This window comes from Gymnoscopelus microlampas (assembly GCF_963454915.1).
Source record: "Gymnoscopelus microlampas genome assembly, chromosome: 4".
Lineage (NCBI taxonomy): Eukaryota > Metazoa > Chordata > Actinopteri > Myctophiformes > Myctophidae > Gymnoscopelus > Gymnoscopelus microlampas.
This window is the reverse complement of record NC_139941.1, coordinates 15,165,909-15,188,794: the sequence shown is the minus strand read 5'-3', so window position 1 is coordinate 15,188,794 and position 22,886 is coordinate 15,165,909. Positions and strand designations below refer to the sequence as shown.

General features: G+C 43.8%; 1 protein-coding gene across 2 annotated transcripts in view; it reads right to left on the bottom strand.

Annotated features, from left to right (window-relative positions):
* Positions 1 to 11,242: 11,242 nt before the first annotated feature.
* camsap1b (calmodulin regulated spectrin-associated protein 1b) overlaps positions 11,243 to 22,886 on the bottom strand; it is a 35,326-nt gene continuing 23,682 nt past the window's right edge. For both annotated transcript variants that reach the window (XM_084055967.1, XM_084055968.1), the window contains exons 10-18: positions 21,107 to 21,192; positions 20,937 to 21,021; positions 18,403 to 20,650; positions 17,717 to 17,853; positions 17,165 to 17,409; positions 15,313 to 15,415; positions 15,083 to 15,195; positions 14,773 to 14,891; positions 11,243 to 13,970 (exon numbers count right to left, since the gene is read on the bottom strand). In XM_084055967.1, coding sequence (XP_083912093.1) covers positions 13,668 to 13,970; positions 14,773 to 14,891; positions 15,083 to 15,195; positions 15,313 to 15,415; positions 17,165 to 17,409; positions 17,717 to 17,853; positions 18,403 to 20,650; positions 20,937 to 21,021; positions 21,107 to 21,192 — 3,439 coding nt within the window. In that variant the 3' untranslated portion in view covers positions 11,243 to 13,667. The remainder of the gene's footprint in view (positions 13,971 to 14,772; positions 14,892 to 15,082; positions 15,196 to 15,312; positions 15,416 to 17,164; positions 17,410 to 17,716; positions 17,854 to 18,402; positions 20,651 to 20,936; positions 21,022 to 21,106; positions 21,193 to 22,886) is intronic.

The window sequence follows — 22,886 nt, the reverse complement described above, 5'->3', positions numbered from 1 at the left end:
GTGAGTAGTGAAGTGGTTTTGTTTATGTTTTACTACAGTTGGAGCCCTCGCAGGGAAGTGGAATTCCTCGTCTATAAGCAGAGCCGAGCGCCTGGCAGAGCGTTAGAGAGAACTCACTAACGCTCTGGACCAGGGCTAATTATGATCCTATCTATTACATTCTTGAACACTCCAAAAAATAGTGTGTGCAGTTAGTTCCATGTTAAACTCTCAAACATCTTGATAAATGTATATTACTCTATATACAAAGTGTTTATCCCAAAGCTACAGATGTTTTCCCACCATACGGACCCTTTGTGTTCAGTAATATTCCGTATTATTCAATTAATAAATGTTGCAATCTGGTCTGTCAGAATATCACTGTATATATTAGCCCCATTTAGAACCTCTCCCTCCGCTATGTAGCTCCGAGGTGAGGTCCTACGTGGCCCTGTGCCGTTTGAGCAGGACATTTTCGAATATTTTCCACTTTACATGTTTCTTACCCCTTTCTGCACATCTTATCCAAAAAGTAAAGGTTTTCTGAAATGCTCTCAGATGTTTTAACTTCTAGCGCACAATAAAATCTATCCAACGAGTTGAAAAAAGCGTTTAAATAGCTTCTTTCCTCGGCCGGTTCCATAATATTATGCATTAGTAAGGTGCAATTCAACATTTCACCAGTAGGGGAATCAGCAATGTAGCCTCTGCAGGCGCAACTTCCGGGTATGTCTTAAAAAGATTTAGGAGAGAAGCTATTTAAACACTTTTTTCAACGTAAGATAGATTTTATTGCGCGCTAGAAATTAAAACATCTGAGAGCATTTTAGAAAACCTTTACTTTTTGAATAGGATGTGCAGAAAGGGGTAAAAAAAAAAAAACATGTAAAGTGGACAATATTCTTAAATGTCCAGCTCAAACGGCACCCACAAACGTGAAACCTCATGGAGCTATGTACACATATCATTCAATGGGTGTAAGTGGCGCTGATGCAGCAGGTAAACGCCGGTATTACGCCCCATGTAATCCAGGAAATACAATGACGTTCATCCACAGACGGGATTAAACACTTCTTTATTAAACTATACTGAACATCAAGAGAACACCAACTCCCCGTATGTACGGATAACATCTATGGCTTTAAGATAATCACTTATATTTACAATGTATACAGACATGTAGACGCACGAGCCTTAAAACACAGAAAACCACACTATTTGGGGAAAGTGCAGGTGACCGCAGGTATTACACTCCAAGTGAATGTGGAAATAGAACCGCGTTCAGACACATACACGCGTCTTTATTCAACGTTAAGTAATATTACGGAACAAACCTGACCCGTATGGACGGGTAACATCCGTGGCTTTGGGTTTAAACGCTTTATGTGTTGGATTGGGTTCATTTATGGGGATTTACGAGCCGTTTAAAACTACCAACAAGACTCGATCACCATAAATAAAATCCCTGACCAAAATTGACCCAAGATCCTAAATAGATTATAAATCTACATGAATGTTATGTATGGCAGGGTTAGATCTACAAACCCCCACACAGTGAGTGTGGTTTAAGCCAGGTTTAAACTTTGGGTGACAATTTAGTTGTGATCATTTGGAACAAATGTTTGTTTGATGCAATAGCCTTGGATCAAGACCATTATAGAAGTATTTTACCACTTTTGACTTATTTGCATATCTATGAGGTAAAAGTCAGACTCGATAAAATGACTAGTTTGATGTATTTGGCCTCGGTTGTAAAACACAATATTTCATATTTATGTCCATTTTGGTGTCATAATACTTCAGTCCTAGAACACCTCGAATGCTTAAATAATAATGGTGTTAAATATCGGTGGATAAAAACGTGTCATGTTGATATAAATCAAACATCAGTTTTACCTACTACAGAGGGAGCAGCGTGGCACGTTGCAAACAAAGTAACTGTTGGAATCAGACGTGGTGCGCCTAACCGTATTCACATCCGGTCTAGAGCCCCGCCTACTGGATCCGGTGTGTTGAACACGTACGTGGACGTATAATTTCCGTTTCCGTTTTCCAACCGGATCTTCACCCTGCAGAGTGAATTGATCCCCAGACTAATCAGCACTAAATCATCTACTGCTGTGTGGAGGATGCAGTGGTGTAAAGTAACTAAGTACATTTACTCAAGTACTGTACGTACTTAAATTTTGAGGTGTTTGTGCTTTACTTGAGTATTTCCAATTTCCAAAACTTTTACTTTTACTCCACTACATCTCAGAGGCAAATATTGTACTTTTACTCCACTACAATTATTTGAAAACATTAGTTACTAGTTACTTTGTAAATGTTTATTATTATTACAAAACATACATTAACCATTTCAGCCCTATGAAAATAGCCAATCTACAAGCTCACAACGAGTAGAAAAGCGTTGCGTTGTTGTGAGCTTGTAGATTGGCTATTTTCAAAGCATTTTCATACATTTTGGAAACTTGTGAAATGGGACATTCTGCAAAATGAGTACTTAATTACTTTCAGTACTTACGTATATTTTAATACGAATACTTTTGTACTGGTAAATGTTGAATTCCGCACTTACAGAGTATTTCTACATTGCAGTATTGATACTTAATAAGTAAAAAATGTTAGTACTTTTTCCACCATTGCTGGTATGGATTCAAAAAGCCACAAACGCGCACACATGCACCCACGCACGTACGTGCGCGCGTGCATGCACATACACACACACACACACACACACACACACACACACACACACACACACACACACACACACACTCACACTCACACTCTCTCACTCACTCACTCACTCACACACACACACACACACACACACACACACACACACACACACACACACACACACACACACACACTCAGCGCGGAGACATCAAATTTCTCTTTTGGGCCTTGAGTCCAAGACTCAAGGCCCAAAAGAGAAATTTGATGTCTCCGCGGGAGTAATTGGTTCGACTCAAGACCCAAAAGAAGGTGAACTGACTGTAATGATTCAAAATGTCATATATAGAATAGAAACCCCATTCAAACTTTAAAATGTTCATCCTAATATGGACATGTTTGCCTGAAAAGGGATCTTTGAAATGTTTCATTGTTTTAGAATAGTACTCCTTTAAAAGTTCAGAGATATATAATGGAGGTCGATGGACGATTTTGGGACCTCAAAAAAACACTTTCACCTAGAAACTCCATTCACAGTTCAAACATTCCACCTTACTGTGGACATGCATGCTTGAGATTTTTTTCTTTGGAATCATTTATAGTTTTGGAGATATTTAACTTTAAGCGCCCAATGCATTGTCAATGCAAAGAAATTGATAATTTAAAATATGCTCCTCATTGACTTACATTCAGTGAAGAGGCTCCTTTAAACCCGTAACTAATAATATATCGGTTATATATATATATATTATATATATATATATATATATATATATATATGTATATATATATCTCATGAGGAGCATAACTAATAATATATCGGTTATATATATATATTATATATATATATATATATATATATATATATATATATATATATATATATATTATGTATGTGTGTCAGACATTTTTCATAATATAAAAAAAATCTGTAATACATTATCAAACATCTAACAACAATATGAACTATAGTGTTAACAGAGTGACTGACATATCACATGAGTCATTGTGAAACAATTATGATTCATGGTCACACACTATTTCAGTAATATAATTAATTTGATCATATCTTATTGTATTGATTTCATTTTATTTGAATGCAGGGTCATTCAAATGAATCCATATACAAACACATGTGTTGAATTAACTGTGGAAAAACTTGAAGAACAAAGGCACTGGATTAAGTAAGCTTGGCTGTTAGCCTGCTCCTGACCAGGCTAACTTCACAGCTAAATTGCCATGGTAAGGTAGGCTTGCTTCAATTCTCTTTTGTGGAATCGGGTCATGGCTAAACTTAGCCAGGGTGAACTGGCTAAACTAATCTTCAAGATAATTCAGCTTTCATGGAACCGATTCAGCCCTAATCCTGGCTAAATTAAGCCAGGATAGGTGTTAAAGCCAGGCTTTAGCTCTAATTCACCTTTCGAGGAACAGGCCCCAGGTTAGGTTTTAGATGAGAAAATATTCAAAAACAGCCAAAGACAAAGTATACATATATAAGGCTGAAGTGCGTTAATGTAGTATGTTTTGTAATAATAATCAAAATCTATAAAGTAACAAGTGACTTAAATTACTTGTTAAATAATTGTAGTGGAGTAAAATCACAATATTTGCCTCTGAGATGTACTGGGTAAAAGTATTTAAAATTGGAAATACTCCAGTAAAGTAAAAGCTATATCTCAAAATTGTACCTTTGGTTACAACTAGGCTACAGGATGAGTAGATGTACTTAAGTAGGCTACAGTATGAGTAAATGTAGGCTACTTAAACACTTAAACCCCAGCATCCGTATTGTGGGGAAAGCTTTCGCAGAAAATAGTAGATCGACAAGCTCACAACAGTTGCAACGCAGTTGCAACGCATTTGCAGCGAAAGCTTTCCCCACATTAAAGGAGTAGTTCACCCAAAAAATTACTTGTTTTCTATCTGCCAATAATTTGATGACCGGCGGAATAATGTATCCGGTAGGAGATTTAAAGGGGTACTCTTTGAGTCTCCTACCGGAGAGACCACCGGTCATCAAATTATTGGCTTAGGAATGCAACAGAAACCAAAAAATGTCCATTCATTCAATGCTTCATGGGGTGTGTAATTGATAGGAAATAAGTCCTTTTTTGGGTGAACTACCATACTCCTTAAACATAAAACAGAAAAAACACTAGTATAGAGCCCTGAGGTACTCCGGTCAACCATATAGGGTTTAAGTGGTTATAAGTAGGCCTACAGTATGAGTAAATGTAGGCTACCAGTTAATTTCCACCACTGTCAAAAAAAAGCCATTTCCAGATGGTATTTTTTTAGACAGGGCCTCTCTAGGGCCTCCAGATCCCTGGTCCCTGGTGCTTGTAGCGCTGCTTGTTTAGGTGCGTTTGCTTCCATCTGTGTCTGGTCCAGCGGCCGTGGTTGTGGACCACCTCATGCAGGAGGTCGTAGTTGTGGACCACCTCATGCAGGAGGCCGTGGTTGTGGACCACCTCATGCAGGAGGCCGTGGTTGTGGACCACCTCATGCAGAAGGTCGATGGAAGCATGCTCGTTGTCCACAAGCAGACTGTCATCACCCAGGGAGACGCCACCAGAGGGCGCCGTTGAGCTGAAACTCCCCTGGTCTCCACCAGTCTGCCTGCTGCTGCTCAGTGACAGTCCCATCTGCTCCTGCTCCTGTTCATAGGACTGTCATCACCATTGATTGATTGAGTGATTGAATACTTTATCAACGAGATTGTTAACAGTACAGGTTATGCTAACAGGGTAACACAAAAAGGCCCAGGGGGCTTGTTTCCATTGTGGTCCATTGTACTTAATTAATCAGTAATACAATACAACACAATACGTAGAAAACTCAGTAGCAGAAGGTATATTCACAGAGAAAGGAGGGGTAGGGGCGGGGGGCAGAGGATGCTACTACTGAGGTGTTCAAGGAGTTACAGTTCAAGCATGTCACTATGCTCAAATGTATTTAATCATGACATTTTTGTTGACGATTAATTGTCCTACAAATAATTGTGATTAGTGATTTAATTGTATTTTTGGCATTGAACATTGGAACATATAAATATGATTACATTTCTGTTTCTTTATAGGCTTTGTAAACTAAATTACACAAGGCAGATGTGACAAATAACTTAGTAGTTAGTACATAAGTTAGTAGTAATTTACTATGGCCAAAATAGTCCATATTTCATAATTTCATACATTTAAAAAACGTAAGGTGTTGTGAGCTGCCTTGTAGATTATGTAGGTTATGTCCACAATCTTTTTTTAAATGTATGAAAATGTTTCAAAAGACGAATTCATTCAGATGAATGCAAAACGATTTAGACAATTATGCAAAAATAATTGCAATTATTCTCAAATAATTTGTGATCAAGCGATTATGTAATAATTGGTGACAGGCTTACCTGTTCATTCACTAATACTCCTTGGTCAGACTGACAAGTGTCATGGTTTGCAAACCCTTCAGTCATTCCAGCGGCTCCTTCTTCCAGCGTGACCTCAGCAGCACCGCTGTCATGTTCCTCATCTTCATTCAAGCTGATCTGGCTCTCATTGTGGCCACTCTGCGCCTCACTGGACAAGGAAAGAGGTGGACTTAGGTCAGGTGAGCTAGGGTTTAGGTCCTCGTCACTTAGTTTTGAACTGTCATCTTCTACGGCTGCTATTTCCTCTTGACACTCTGTGTCAGAGGTGGCAGTGTGTGACTGAGACTGTCTCCATTCTCTGGGAAGTTCATTCGTCTCTGGTGGAACCATGCTTTGGTCTGGAGCAGCAGATACTGGTACGCGGGTGTCCTCAACCACGTCTGCTCTGTCTGTCTCTGGTATGATCTCACTTGCGGATGATGATTCTCGAGCACCGACTCCACTGCTCTGCGAAGATGTGTCGCCGGAAATCACATCTCTTGTACGCACAACCTGCTCCGTTTCAGCTTCGACCTTGTCATCTTCCAAATGCTGGGCTTGGCCTCTGTGCTCTGCTTGTAGTGGAAGGTTAGGTATGTGAATAGTGAAGATATTAAGCCCTTCCTGCTGGTCCGTAGTGCTGCATCTTGCTTGCCATTGAACTGAGGTGGGCGGCCAGGTGGAGACCCTCGCCATGACCTTACCCATCTGTAACTGCTGCTGACCCGCTGCACTATCATGCTGACCTTTGACGGGGTCGATGTTTGGTTTGGAGGGGTCGGTGCCGATGCTGAGGTACGGTACAGTGTCTGTGTTTACAGACACACAGGGAATGGCTTTGGCATCATCTTCCCATCTTACGGCGCCAATGTCATCTTTCTCACAATTCTGAATCGCTTCGTTTGTGAATTCAACATTTTCTGTTTGCCTTATTCCAACCTCTTCGTTCTCCATTCCCAGCTTTCCGTACCCTTCAGCTGTGTTCTCTGTGTTTTCCGAGGGTCCCTCTGTTTCAGCCTCTACGGTGAGGTGGTCTTTTACTGCGGTACAAGTAGGGGACGTCAGGAGTACAGCGTTGGCTGACTTTGCTCTGGCTCCAGTAATGGGAGTCCTCCAAGCTATCTCTGAGTTCCAACGCGTGGGGTCATACAGGTCCTTCCTCTCAGGGTCTGCTGGGGTTTTCGGATGCTTGGCTCCGTTGTCTTCATCGACATTCTCTTTGTCTTCTTCACTCAAAGGTCCAGGCTTCACGCCTTTCCTCTTGCGTTTCCTCCTGTACAGCACTCCCAGAAAACATGTCCCACACAGCAGCACACACAAGGCCACTGTAAAGGAGGAAATGGTGAACAATTAACTGATATGATAAACTGTACAGTGATTATGATTTTCATTCAGTTACTGCCTAGTGGTTGCTGAGCATTTTAAGTCAGCGGTCCCAAACAATGGGTCGGGATCCATTTTTGGGTCACAGAACTATGTTTATGTGTCACAATTAAAATATATATAATATATTTAATACAATTTTAATTTATTTCTAAATAACAAATTCATGTTTAATGTTTCAAAAGAATTTCCGACATAAAAGAATATATAGAATAGAAACTTGCTTAAAAAACATTTTAAGAAATAGTGAAAAAAAAGGTTGGGAACCACTGTTTTAAAGTAGCACCAGATTGAGTATGAAGCGGTATATAAATCAAAAATAATACCAATGACTCCAATGAGTGTGGGCACTGTGATGGACTTTCCTGTGGGCTTAAGTTGAAGGGTGAACATTTCTGTAGGCTTAGGTTGAAGGGTCATCTCAGGCGTTGTTGTTGTTGTTACTGTTGTGGAAGTCCCACATGCTGATATGTTCCACACAGGCTGACCCAGCAGGGAGGCAGGACTCATGCAGGTCACATCCATCTCCCTCTCCAGCAGAGATCTGCTCTGAAGATCTGAGGGAAGGAGATACATGTTTCCAGAGGCCCTCTGAACAGCAGCCACTTCATTTGTGTTCATACTGACTCTACCTGTCACTTTTTATCTACCGTGGGATTTTTACGATTCCGGTTCCTTAATAATTCCCTCTTAACAGTCTGATTAATTAACGGTTCCCTTTAACGATTCCTATTTGGGGTTCCAAATGGACCCTTACAGGTCTGTAACTCTGAGAGTGTACAAATGGAACCAAATGGACCTCTTACGGGTCCATTTGGTTCCACTTGTACACTCTCAGAGTTATGGGCGTCCTTGAAATTAAAACGTTTGAGAACCACGTGCTGGTATTGTAATTGTATAGCAGACGTCAAGTCCACATACCAGCTCTGACAGTGTGATGAATCGGTTCCGGAAACGGTTCCGAAATGTAATGGAACCGATTCCGGTTCCTCAATGTTAGATCCGGTTTCGGATCTCAATCCTAACTACAGTATGTCTTCATTCACTATCCCTCATGCCCTCTTGTCACGCTGCGAGCTTGTAGGTCTATTTTTGCCAAATGTTCACCTATTATAACATACCCAGAATAGGGAAAGCTGGGGTTCATTCATGTGGTATAAAAACCCCAACACACAGACCTTTGAGGAAGTCAACAAAGTCCTCCACTCCACAGGAGCAGCTCCATGGGTTTCCGTCTAGCCTCATCCTGGTAGAGCTGAGAGGCCTGAACGCCTCCGGATCGACCCGACTCAGTCTGTTCCCAGACAGGTCTAGATGAGCCAGGCTGCTCTGGAGGATAAAACTACCGGCATCGACAGCCCTGATCCGGTTCTTAGCCAAGTTCAGAAGAGTAAGACCAGTGAACCCGCCAAGCATGGACCCGTCCAGAACCTCGATGCGGTTTTCCACCAGGCTAAGTGCTTTGAGGACGGCCGGTCGGTCAAACCAGGCCGGGTCGACCCGGGCGAGGCCATTCTGGTCTAAGGTGAGGTTCTGGAGCTTCTGAAAGGAGCCCAGCGCCCCCGCAGCGATCCCGGTGACGTTGGCTCTGTTGATGGTGAGCCTGGTGATGGAGGCCAGGTTGTCGCTGTGGAATACGGTGGAGTTGATCTCCCCGACGTCCTTCAGAATCATCACCAAGGACAAATAACCTGCGCTGAAAGCTATGAGTGCAGAGATACAGGATACAATAGAGGCAGTGCAAAAAATATACTTTTTGCTTTGTACCAATATAAGTCATATAAAACAAAAGGTTTGTATTGAATGTGTACCGGTACTTATCTTTTAACCACACATAACCACAAAACCAATTCTGCCCTACAAAGCCAAAGTGCAGTAACTGCGCAAATCTTTCTTTTTCTCAAGGTAATTGTTTATCCCCCAAAATCACAAAGACTAATTTGACCTTTGGGATACACAAATAAGTCTGTGTGTGGGAGTAACTCAGTGAGCTTGTAGAGCTACTATTTAAGCCCCCTTTTTTACATGAATGACCTGCCCAAAATTGGGTGGGACGGACCCAGGGTTAAATAGGTTAATCAAATAAATGATTTTAACAAAACAAAAGTCTTACTTGATGGAACCTCCTGACAGATCATTGTGATGCCATCTAATGTACAAGTATGGCCCAAGTCCCAAACTACACATACCAGCACCAAAGCAAGGCCAGGGACACAAACTGTTGAGATAAAGAGGATTAACATGAGATTTCTCAATATTAAATCTTTGCTTCTTTTTCTTTTTTTGCTTAATATTTCGTTATATAGCTGAGAAAAAAAACAGCGACAAAACTTACCTTTCATGATAGACCTGTGTCTGCTCCGGAGCAGGATCTAATAAGTCAGATTAAAACAAAATCTGGACTGGGCTACCTGTACCACATCTAGAGAGACATGCTGTAGATCAATGAACCTGCAAGTTGTCTGTAAACGGTATGTTGCCATGACATGGCTTCAGTTTACCATGGTTATTATGACCACAGGCGTTAAAGCCACTGTTTCTCAACATCGGGTCTGGGGACTGAGTTGGTCCGAACGGACCGAATGGACGCAGACTGGTCCATTTGTACACTCTTAAAGAGGAAAATTAACACAGATGAATTTACAGTTTAGATTGGGGTCCCAGAGAGAGAAACTTTTATCAAACCAAGGTCTGTGGTCTAATGCATATCAAACTGGGGGTCCTTCAAATTAAACAGGTTCTCAACCTTTTTCACTGTATTAAATTATACTGGAACCCCATCTACTCTGTACAATCCTCAGAGTTGATTGAACTCCATGTCCCATTTGTATACTCTTCAGTCACAAACCCTGGCGGTCCCGGGACCGCACATTGAGCACCAGTGCGTTAAGGCATGACTCCTGCTGTTACAGTTGGCTTGAGTGGAAGGCAGTTAGCTCTGAGGGAGGCCTGAAGTCACCCAATTGCAACTCAGATGTCCAACTATACATTTATCATCAGCCCTTAGAGAGAAGGTGTGAGCAAGCCTGTGAGACATTAGTATTAACTTAAAAGGGCAAGACCACTTTGGAGGTTTGGGTTGTGTAGTTACCTTGCCATGATGCAAATCCAAAGGTGGACGAGAAATTCTCCATTGACTAGAAATTGATAATTCAAAAACATCTGAATCAGCTTTGTTTGCATCCGTTTACAGGCTGAAAAGTGTGCAGAGTGGCCTTGCCGTTTGAATTATCAATTTATAGTCAATGGAGAAATTATTTTTGATTTCTTGTCCACCTTTGGAGTTAGATCACGGCAAGGGAACTACACAACCCAAACTTCTACCAAAGTGGTCTTGCCCTTTATAATTAGTTCACCGGAGTCCCCCAGGGGTCTATACTAGAAGGCCCCGTCCTTTTCCCCCCTCCACACTAAATAGCTTGGCTGAATATAGGTGGTCGACACGCTCACAACAAATTGCAGCATGTAGATATGTCATTTTCACCGAATGCTGCCGCAGAATCTGGATGCTTTTAAAGAATGTATTTTAAAAAAAGATACAATTTGAAAATGTGCCCAAAATAGTGATTAGAGGTTAATGTGGGTAAACGATGCACTGAAGAAATAAATAAAATAAAAAATATGCAAAGATCAAGTTGAATGGATGCAGCTTCTTGTAAAAAGTGAACATGCGTCTCTCATGTGATGGTGGTGAGCTATAATTGTTTAGAAATTAGAAAGGCGTGGTGCCCAAATCCATAACAGAAAAAATGGTGAGTCACACAAATGGACAAATTAAACAATGACAAAAGAATAGAAAATTAAAATGTTTTTGTTTCTTTTATTTAATGGAAAATGTATTGTGTTTCAGTGCTTCCTTTTTTTTAAATAAATAGGTGGTATGGGAATCAAAGATAAAAACAACATGATGAAGAGTACACTAGTGTAACAAAAACGGTGACCAATGCCAAATACAATCTTTTAGTAAACAAAAAATAAACACACCTGCGTACAATAGTAAGATCTATGAAAAAATAATAATCAAATGCAGCAACAAATGATAATCAAGTATTCTACGTAGTTTTTGGAGACAGCAGTAGTATCAATGGATGCCCTTCAGGTTTACTGGTCAGTATTATTCAATCTTAGTGTTTGGTTTAGTTCCACACAGGTTGCTTTTTTTACGAGTGCACAACAGCAGTTTTAAAGACAATACCATGGTCATTAGTTCACACATAGTTTTTGTATGCCCGTAAAAAAAGAAAAATAATTAAATCCACTTTTTCCGAAAATAAAGTAATGCTTAATTATTCTCCGTCGTATGACGGAGTCGCGTGCCGAAAATATCGGATTTACAAGCTCACAAGCTTGTAAATATTTTACATTTTTTTGCTATTTTTTGCTATTTTGCTATTTTCGGCGTGCAACAGCGTAGTACAACAAAGTATAAAATCGGGCTTAAAGTGCATGTGCAACACTTCTGGTTGTTCTTGAGGCCAACAAAGGTTCCTAAAAAGCACTTGGATGTGAATGAACATACAGAGAAGACAGACAGACAGACAATGTGGCAGTGTTTGTTGACACATTGGAGGAATGTTCTTTAATGTCGGTAAATAATTGAACCACAGCCCGCACCCCCCCCCCCTCCCAACACACAGTAACCCATTATGAATATATCAAATACTGTCATTCAAACGGCGGGTTACAAGGGGACAAATGCACAGCACTCTTTGCAACAAAGAGTGTGCGGCTCTATGATGGGGGGGGATCCTGACAAAGACGCCCGGGGTAAAAGGAAGCGGTTGGAGGGGCGGATGGGAGTACATTGCGTGGTAGAAGCTTTCGACACGTTCATGAGTGCACCTTTAATACAGGACAATTCAAGAGTGTGCCCATTGGAGAGACAGAGAGAGAGAGACAGAAAGAGAGAGAGAGAGAGATAGATAGATAGAGAGAGATCCAGCGTGAGAGAGAAACAAAAAACACGACTAAGCTCTAAACGTCAGAGAATTCCCGTTATGATGAAAGCACATAACATCGGCTTAAACGTGAAACCACATTGCTTGTAAAAAAAAACGGAAGAAATAAACAACAGACATTGTTGTACCAAAGCCTATCATTCGCCCCTTTTTGTCACCCTCACTAAAAGGATGGTTCCAAACTAATAAAAGCAGAAATATTTAAAATGAATCACCCTTTTTTAGGTGTTTTTTAGCTATACCCATTACCCAGTGCTACACAGACCAGCGTCTAGTTTTTTTAAAAAGCGGCTGAATAAATAGACGATAGTACCATGATGCATGAAAGGCCAACAGACGTCAGGGGGAGACAGAAGAAGACAGATCAGAGCAGCAGGTTCGCAGACCCCTGGTGAGGCAAGAATGGCGATGCCAGTCTGATTTAACCGTTACATTAGTCCAGTGGTTCTCAAACTTTTTTTAATTTCAAGGACCCCCACACAAATGGAGCCAAATGGGCCATTTGGTTCGATTTGTACAATCTCAGAGATACATAATTGTTAAGGGTCAATTTTGAACCCCTGCACTCCCACTTTGAGAACCCCAGCATTAGTCCACACTTAGGAGAGGTGTCGGTGCAATGGAGCGGCTCAAATCCCCGCCAAAAAAAAAGGGGATGTATGTATTCCGTGTCCCTTGCTTTCCGATTTCTGCATTGGGACAGAACAGGCGAGACCGGGTTCTGCCACCGTTTTCCTCGTTTGTCTAAAAGAGCGAGAGGCGTGTTGAGGGCAAGGATTGTAGTGCTGCAGCTGAGCTCTCGACCACGACAGTGCCAAACCAATAAATACTCAAGTAAATAAAAGAACATGAGAGACAGAAGAAGAGGAAAATGCCACATGCTTGAGTCGTGGTCATCGTAGAAAAATGGGAGCAGGATCGACAGCACCTGAACAGAAGGCATTGAGGTCACAGGGAGGGGTTATCATACCGTATTAACCTCAGATGGCATTTTCCCTTTGCTTAGACTAGTCTCACATACCATCCAGTGACGCGGTAGTATTTTCCATTTGCCCCCGTAACCCTCGGCCCTGCCTACAGGCGACCACGTGTCCGTAAGCGTGGCCTCCGGCAAGGTTCCCAGAGCAAGAAACGGTTAGCTAGGCTAGGCGGGCGTCAATGCGGTCTATCCAGGGAAAACGAGCAAGATGATCGGGGTCTGATGATTTTGGAGCGGTGGAGACGATTGTTTCGTTTAGTTTTTTTTAAAGATCCTTCTCATCTCCGGCCTATTTCACACTCTTCAGACTCTTTGGCACAGTGCCTCTCTTGGCCTGCCACAGGTGGTTGTGGATGGTCAGGGCGTCCACGCTGACCGACACGGTCTTGGCGGGGATGACGGTGAACTGCTTGCGGTCCGAGCTGTACTTGTAGAGCTTGTCGATCATCTTCCTGCTGATGCTCTTGGGGCCGGTGCCCGTCAGCTTGGTGATCTCCTCGGTGTCGGGGAAGAAGGAGTAGAGCGCGCGGAACTGGCAGCCGCCGTCACGGAACAGGATCATCAGGTGGTTGGACTCGCACTTCTCCAACTCCTGGGGTGGGCGGAGCAATTGTTAAGTCAATTTATGCTTTGAGAAACAAGTGTCTCACCATGTTCTGAGTTTTGGACAGTCATACAATTTTAGGAGTAAAATAAATTATATATACTGTGTATATATATAGTATATACATTTTTTTTTACTTTTCGCCTATAATGTCATGCCTAAAATAGCGATTGATTATTAATCAATTGTTTTATAATTTATAAAAATGTATTAGTTTGATTAATTGTTGCACCCCTAGTGAGAAGTTTATCACCAAGTTACGGACAATTTTATGCTTTGAGTCTCAATGACGTTCTGAGTTTTGGGCCTTCATACTGTCTGCAACTAGCCGACAGCATCGATACAGTATAATATTACCCAGGACAACTATGGGCCACGTGGCTCGGGAAACGTTGGTTCCCAAGGCTACTTAAACCAGTGGTTCTCAACGTGGGGTCCGGGGACCCCAGCAAAAGTAGTTAATGTTGCATCACAATTATTTTAACCACTTTATCCATTCATATGTTGGCTATTAAAAAATAGCAGATGAACACGATCACAGCGTGTCACTTCGTGCCGTGAACTTGTACACCTGCTGTTTTTGAAAATATTGTAAAAAATATCGAAAGCATTTTTTTTTTTTTACATAAATCTTCTCTTCTGGGGGTCCCTGGCAGTAAACATTTTCAGTGGCCAAATACATATTAATTTGAGGGTCCCCGATATTAAAAGGTTTGAGAACCACTGATTTACACTGGGTTTTTGAGTACATTGACTGTCAGTGAGAAATGAAAATCCTCTGGGCTCTGACCTCTAGGATCTGGTTCTTCTGGGGCTCATTGACCTTGCCCGCCAGGCAGCAGTGTGCGATGGCGTTGTGGATGATTGGCTTGTTGGACTTGGCGCTTGGTTCCTTGAACAGCTTGGGACCTGAAGAAAATCAGTTTAGACACAGTAAAGCATAAAACATTCAGTGTATGTCAAACACTTAAGCCCTATATACTTTGTCTGATGAACAGCGAAAATGGACGATCTACAAGCTCTCAACGTGTCGCACTGCGACGCGTTATGAGCTTGTAGAGCAGCTATTTTCGAAAATGTGCTGCTTTCTGTGCACTGACCGGTGTATTCAGCCATGGACGTGATGGAAGACGCAGTGGAGCCGTTGTCCCAGTCTCTCTCTGCGCTGCGACTGGTGTTTCGGCTGCCTGGGAAGGACTCTACCGAGTCGCAGCTGGAAAACACATGATTAAATATACAAAATAAATATAAACATTACAATAAAAATAAAAACATAATAATAACATTACAACTGATTAAAGCAGGTTTCTAGCAGAGGGAGACAGCGTACCGTTGGGAGCCGGCCCCTCCCGAGTTGACGCTGTCAGCTTCATTGGTGGTAGCGGAGGCCAGGGACAGACTGGAGCCTGACTGGGCGTTGCTTAGGTTGTCAGCTATGGGAGCAGGAAACATTCATTATTACACAGGCAAAAATGTAAGCTGCAATATGCCGTTTTTGACCACTAGAGGGTAGCAACTACTAAGTTTATTATTTTAAGTTGGTATAGGTTAAGTAGGAAATTAGGATGGGTAAATGCACAGAACAAATGCAAATGCACAGTGATAAAAAAATATCATTAGGCGTGGGGACTATATTATAATTAAATTGCAAGTATAATACATGCTGTCATGTCATCTACTCGGATACTCTTTTGGCTGAATTTTATTTTCTTTTTCTCAGGTTTTTCTTTTGTTTTTGTCTTTTTTTTTTTTTCTTTCTCTCTCCTTTTCCACTTTTTGCCCTCTTTTCTGTACTTTTTAATACCATGTAATTTACTTTCTTGTGAGGGTTGGGAGGGGGGGTTTGAGTTTGTCTTGTGCATTTGTTTTTTTTCACAGAAAATTAGAAGGGTTCTGTCATTGTTTATCCTCCTGTAAAACTGACTTCTTCAATAAAAATTATGTGAAAATTAAATTATAATTAAATTGCAAGACAGTCTAATAGCGGCATCCAATGTTTAGCTATTGATAGGAAATTACTAGGTGTGCAGTTCGTTAACCACAAATCGCTATGGGGTGTTCAGTGGCTAAGCCCCATGATATCACTGTAGAGTAGACCGTGTTGCTCAAAGTAATTTGATTCAATGTTATCAAAAATATTCTTTTTTTTTACTTCTATAATTTTGATTTCACCATTTTTTTCACCCGGTGCCAATTTCCTAAGTGATCCTGGGCACTACACCAGCCCTACACCAGCGCTACACCAGTCCCCCACAGCCTGGGGAGGCCAGGGCCGAGCTCATGCTTCCTTCAGTGCATGAGAGCCAACTGACCTTCTTGTCACCTGACAGGGGGGAGTTTCCCTGGTAGGACGTAGTGCGTGGAAGGAACACGTTATTCCAACCAGTTCCCTTCCGCTCCATCAGGCACCCCGGCTGTCATGGGGGAGGCGGTATAGTGACCAGGATTACTACATGTTTTTGTGAGGGTATTAACTACCCAGGGAGACACGGGGAGAACATGCAAACTCCACACAGAGTAGGCCCTTTCGCCAACCCCACCTAGGGTATGGGCACTGATGACGCGGAGGAGAAGACACGCCCCCAGCGCCCACAGCGTCCCCGGTGGGAATCGAACCCAGGACTTTCTTGCTGTGAGGCGACAGCGCTACCGTGCCCCCATCAAAAAAAATCTTAATTTCAGCTTTAATATGGTCACAATGTGCAATGAGGAATGCAGCACTTTAAAGCCTCAGTTAGCCTACACCACAGAGTCTCTCTCTCTCTTGATAGCGCACAGAGTATGCAGCACACCCACACATAAAATCGCCTATTCCTGTCAATAATAGAGTTTGCCAAGTACTGCTTTCGAGAGAAAGAGATCCACAGAACTGGGTGATTAGCCTGCAGGATTTATTGTTATTGCCCGTTTTATTAAAACGTGAATGCCTACGTCTCTTTGTGAAAAGTAGAGCCTAATAATTGTGTTTAAAAATGTAATGGCGTGTTTGTATTTTTTTACTTTTTGAAAATCTTTTGAAACAATATTTTTTTTTTGTAGTAAATGAAAAAAAAAGGGATATTTACTTGCGTCGTAACCCATAAAAATGGGTCCGCGACCCAAACATGGGTCCTGACCCAGTGTTTGGGGAAACACTGGTCTGTTAGGTCTAAAAGCTGCTGTGACTGAGGTGTAAATCTTACGCGTGGAAGAAGGGCACTTGGAGAAACTGTCGCTCGACGACTCCTCTCTGTTGAAGACGGCCTTGGGTCTGTGTTTTTGCTTGGGCTTGGGCGTCTTGGGCATGGGAGCCTTAGGCATCTTGGGCTTGGCCAGGCCCTGCTCCTCCAAAATCTCCTGCTGTTTCCTCCGCAGGTACTCCTGCTTGATGAGCTCCCGCCGCGTCTTCTCCTCCTCCTTGCGCATGCGATCCTCCTCGGCCTTGCGTCTGGAGAACAAAACAAAAAGACACAATGGCCTCATTTATGGTGACTCACAGAGACATTCTAATCCAGGGGTTTTCAGAGAATTGCAAGAGAAGGTGTGGAGAGAAGTGAGGGACAGCCGGTTGGGATGTTCCAACAGGAAGCTTACTGTAGCTAGCAGGTTCAACCGACAACGGTTGCAATGTTTGGCATCATCTATAAATGTTTGCCTATATTCAGCATCTGAGCATTGACTGAAGGGATGCCCACTGTCTCAGACTCAGAAACCTCTAATCGGAATGCTTGTGAGGTCATGAGGTAAACGGTCACCTGGCTTCATCTCGCTTGAGCTCCGACTCGACTTCAAGGTGCTGTTTGCGCAGCCGAGCCTCCTCAGCCTTCTTCTGCTGCTTCAGCAGGAAGGCCGCTCTCTTCTTAGCCAGCTCATCCTCTGCCTTCTGCTCATCCTACAGCACGAGAAGAGAAGAGGGTTGGACATTAGCAGTCAATTAAGCCATTTAGACCTGAGGCCGAAAACGCTTTCTAAATCCTGACCTAAGTTTTCTGGAAAAAAAAAAACTTCAAATATTTATTCAAAAATTAAAACAAATGTACAGTATGTTGCTATATACTGTACATAGATACAAGAACCCCAAAAGGGGTTCCCGTCCTGAAAGGTATAGTTACAAATAGGGGTTCCCGCCCAAAATGGGTTAAAGGAATGACTGAACAGAACAGGGAAAATATGGCCCGGTCTACCATAATCAATGTTGCCTAAAGTAGTTTGGAAACACGTTTGATATTATGTCAACGTTTAGGTTTTTGGATTCACAGTGATTAACATTCAAACACCAATTACTTTTGAATGCTTGTGACGTAAGCGAATGTTATGCTAGAGGAGATTGCTTAAAAAGTATTGAGACGACTGGTTTCTCAGAATCAACCACCACTGCTTTAGTGGTGCTTTCTCAACACTCTGGACTTTCCATCAGTCCCACCAGTTCCAGAGACTTTACCTTGAAGAAAAAGCCCATGCCAGACTTCTGCTCTCCCTCTCCTCCCTCAGTGCCGTCACCCTCCTCTTCGTCAGTGGCCTTCAGGTCGGAGATGTCCACCTCGATCAGGGGGGCTTTGCTGCGCTGCAGCTCCTCCGAGGGCACGTTCTCCTTCCCCGAGCCGTCTGAGGAGTTGAGCTCAGACTCTCTCATGGTACTGGATAGGCACTCGTCAAAGGACATTTCTTGAGGGGTCACGGCCGGCGGGTCCACTCTGGTCGGTACGCGCAGGTTGGCCTCGTCTTGAAGCCGGAATGTGGCGCTCCGAAGGTGACCTGAGCCTGGTGTGTCGATTGTCTCTCTGGTGGTGGGGGTCCTGGGGCTGTCGGGCTGCTCAGCTCTGGGGGACCGGCCCCCATGGAACTGCCTTGGCTGAGGCAGGGTGTCCCCGCTCTGCGTGGGGGTGCTGCCCTTGGAGCCCTGCCGACTCTGCTCCTTGGCTATCTTCAGCTCGGAGGGTTTGGACCTGGAGCCTCGGGTCGAGGAGAGCTTCGGGGGCTTCCTGGTTGGAACGGTGCCAGTGGTGGAGAGGGACTCCATGAACTGAACCGGCGCGCGTACTTTAGTGTCACCGCCAGCCTTGTCGGCGGCAGAGGGAGGCGGCGGGGCGGCAGCACCAGGGGGCGACTGTACATTCTGCTTCATCAGCATCTCCTGCTGAAACGACAGCTGCATCATTTGCTGCTGGATGCTGCCTATGGCGTCGTTCAGCAGCTCGATGGATCGGTTGCACTCGTTTAGGTCCAGCTCTTCTTCCAGGTAGAAGCTTCCTCCGCTGCCCTTCTTGTCCGCGTCTAAGCTGCCTGGCAGCGTGGCAGCCACCTCGGCCTCTCGCCCCCCCCGCACGGCTTCAACACACAAATCGTCCTTGGAAGCGGTGCCTTTCTCACCGTTAAGCTCGTCTTTGGAAAAGTCTGACTTGAGGGGGTTGGGCAGCGTGTCGCTCTTCTTCTTGACGATGTGCAGGAAGGCGGCCTTCCCAAGCTTCTGCCTCTGTCTGGCCGACAGCACCTCCATCTTCTTCTTCTGGTGCTCGATGGCCCGCCGCTTCTCCTCCAACTGCATGTGGAGCTGGACGAGCTCCGAGGCCAGCACGTTGGACCCGCCTGCCGCGAGCGGCGAGGACGGGCTCTGGTCCCGCCTGAGCCTCCAGGTGGAGGCCAGGGGCCCGCTGCACTCAGAGCCGTCCGGAGTGGTCCTCTGGGAGCTGGAGGCGCTGGAGCGCAGGTCGTGGTTGCTGCCGAAGCGCTGCTGGTGCGCTTTGCGCTCGGCGAAGGAGGTCATGCGCACGCTGCCGCTGGCCTGGGAGTGAGTGCTGAGGCAAGGGCTGGAGCGCCCGCTGCCTCCGTTCAGGTCTTTGTCCTTGTCCACGTGCTCCTTGACGTTCATGTCCTCCTGGAGCTTGGCCGATTCCTCTTCTTCCGCGTCAAACGTTTTCCTGAGCCAGTTGGGGTCCTTGGTGGTCAGCGCCTCGTCCAGATCTTCCTCCTCATCCTCCTCGTCTACCTCCTCCAGCTCAGGCTCTGGGCCCTGACCAGGCTTCTGCTCCTCAGAGTCAGAGTGCAGGTAGAAGCCCCCGGGTGGCTCTCTGGAGGAGGGGTCCACGCTGCTAGCGGCAAGGGGGGTGAAGGCCGCCTGGTCCTGGGGAGGATCGGTCGGCGGGTCAAGCTCCTCGCCGGAGGGGGGACTGAAGGTCCTGTTGAGGCCGGGCAGGGCTTTCCTCCGGACAGCTGCAGCGGGACTGTCTCCTCGGCGTAGGGAGCCTCTCCCCAAAGACCGGGGAACCTCGCCGCTCTCCTCCTCCTTGTTCAGACATACAGACTTTTCTTTGGCCGGCTTTAGCACGGCAGGCATCAGTGGTTCTAGGTAAAAGCTATCCGTCGCGGGTTCAGCCTCGGTGGAGGACTTGGGCGTGGCCGGGGCGGCTGCCTGTACGCCGTCTCCCCGTTCGGGGCCGGCTGGAGCGTCAGTTCTCGTAACAGCCGCCAGGGACTCGTCCTCGGCCTCCGCGTTGACGCCGACAAGTAGGCCATGGCCGTTGATTCTCCGTGCCTGCGGAGGCTGGTGGCTGGGGGCCTGGTGCTTGGGGGTGACGTTGACGACGTTTGACGCCAGGCTGTCCTTGCTAATGGAGCGGGCCAAGCTTATGCTGTCAGCGTCGCTGTCTGTGGCCGAGTGGAACATGTAGGGGTTCAGTGTAGACATAGGCCTGTAGGGAGGAAGCATGCATTAACATAATTATGAGTGTTGGACTTAAACTCATTATGACAACTAGGGGGTGTTAACCACGTCAGCCCTATATACTTTGTTGTACGACAAATAGTAAAGGGAGCTTGCTCATTTTTGTTTTTTATACCTATAATGACATGCCCAAATAGGGACGTCAGGTTGAAAGTACTTAAATATCACAAAGCCTAAAGCCCACAACACAAAAAAAGGCAAAAAAAAAGGCACACAAGCCCCATCTTAAATAGAATGTACTTGATCAAGGTTACCTCTGCCTTTTCTCTGGCCAGGCAACGACAGAGCCTCTGGTTTGTGCCTCCATCTGAGTCAACGAATTGGAGCGGTTTCTCAAACCTAGCACACAAACACAAATTGCCTACTAAGCAGACGGCTCACATACAGAAAACCATTGAATATTAACGTTGATAAGAGTCCTTACCAGCCCCTTCTTCCCCTTGCTGCTTCTGTTGCCTCTGTCTCAAAGGTAGGAGAGGATGGGATGGGCTGAAGGTCGGACCCCCTTTACTGAAAACCAGAAAAGATCAGAAGCCACATTTAATATCTCACACTTTATGTACTTTCAACTGGATAAGAAGTTAATGAGCGGCGGGTACACAGAAAGAATTGGCACCACAAAGAGCACAGTCAACAGTCAATAATCTAGACCGGACCTGGCCTAACAGATTAAAATGAAGGAGCTTGGTCAAATAGTTGTTTCAATATCTTGTTAAAATAAAGGTTTAAATAGCTCTATATTCTGATAGTAATCATTGCTATAGAGTGTTTGCTCAATAACAGGGGTCTTCCTGGCTTCTCCAGCTCATTAGTAAACAGAAAATACAGTTTGAGGTCAAAGTACCAAGAGCTAGAAGATGGGGAGATTCCTGTTACTAAAAACAATAGACCTTTGACCTTTTTAACAAAAAAACATTTATTTAACAAAAACGTATGACTTAGAACCTCTTGTAGTTAATTATTTCCCTTTACACCAAATATCTTTGCTGAAAATAGACAATATACAAGCTGTTGTGACAATATACAGCATTGTGAGCTTGTAGATTGGCTATTTTTGTAGACTGTTTGCCTCTTTTTTGGGGTGATTAGGGGTATATCAGTCCACATAATGAACAGTGAACAAGGAAAGACTGTTTCATTTATCCACACAATGGAACAAACTTCAGGACTCTCTGAAACTAGTTCGATTGGTCTCCATAGAGACATTTAGGGTGCTTCTTGAGGACACATTACATAGTAACTGCACCAATTTCATGTAACTTTATATTTATTTGCATCTGTGATTTGTTTTGTTGTTGTTTTTTTCTAATCATTTTGTACCCCCTTTTCTCCCTAATTTAGTTGTTATTCCAATACATTCCTCCTAAATTCCTTTGTCAAAAAGTTTGACCAGAAGGTCAAAATTCTATTTCTCTCCAGAGCAAGCAGGCAGGCTCTATTAGCTCAGTGGTAAAAATGTCAGCACTTGAGCAGGAGACCCAGGTTCAAATAAGGGGTAGAACAGGAAGGTCACACAGACTGCAGCGTTAAGGAAGCTAGGATTCAAGTGGTTAAGGCTATTCATTTGATCTTATTCTCGTCTCTCTACTCTGACCTGTACCTATCCTGTGTTTCACTCGTACTGTTGTTGCTGTTAAGGATTCCCCCACAGGGATCAATATAGGTGTATTTTAATCTCATCTTACTGTTTCATACAGACAACCTGCCAGAACAACAGATCAATAGATTCTTTCAACATCACACACACTATGCAAAGAGGCAAAATACAGTGAAATTAACACAGTGACAGCGTAAAGGTCTTTACACACTGGGAGCGTGATGAGTAAACAAAACGAAAATCACTGACAAGTATTTCACATGAAAACAGTTGATGCCTTTATTAGCAGTCAGAAATTTACCTAATTCTATTTTTTTCGCTTTATCGCCACTGAATATTCACATTGTGTGGATGTACTCGGACACAAACAGTTACAAAATACATATTTTTTCGGGTGAATTAAAAAGGTAGGGTAAGTGATATTTTTTGGTTAAAACCAAAAAAAAAAGTTAAAAGGTTAAAGCACTATATTGTGATAGAATTGTTATAGAGTGCTTGTTCAGTAGCAGGGGTCTCCGCATCTCTCCAGATCTTTAATAAACAGAAAATACATTTTCAAGTGGGTGGCCAATCTTCAGCCAATCAGGTGAATGTACCCATTTATCAG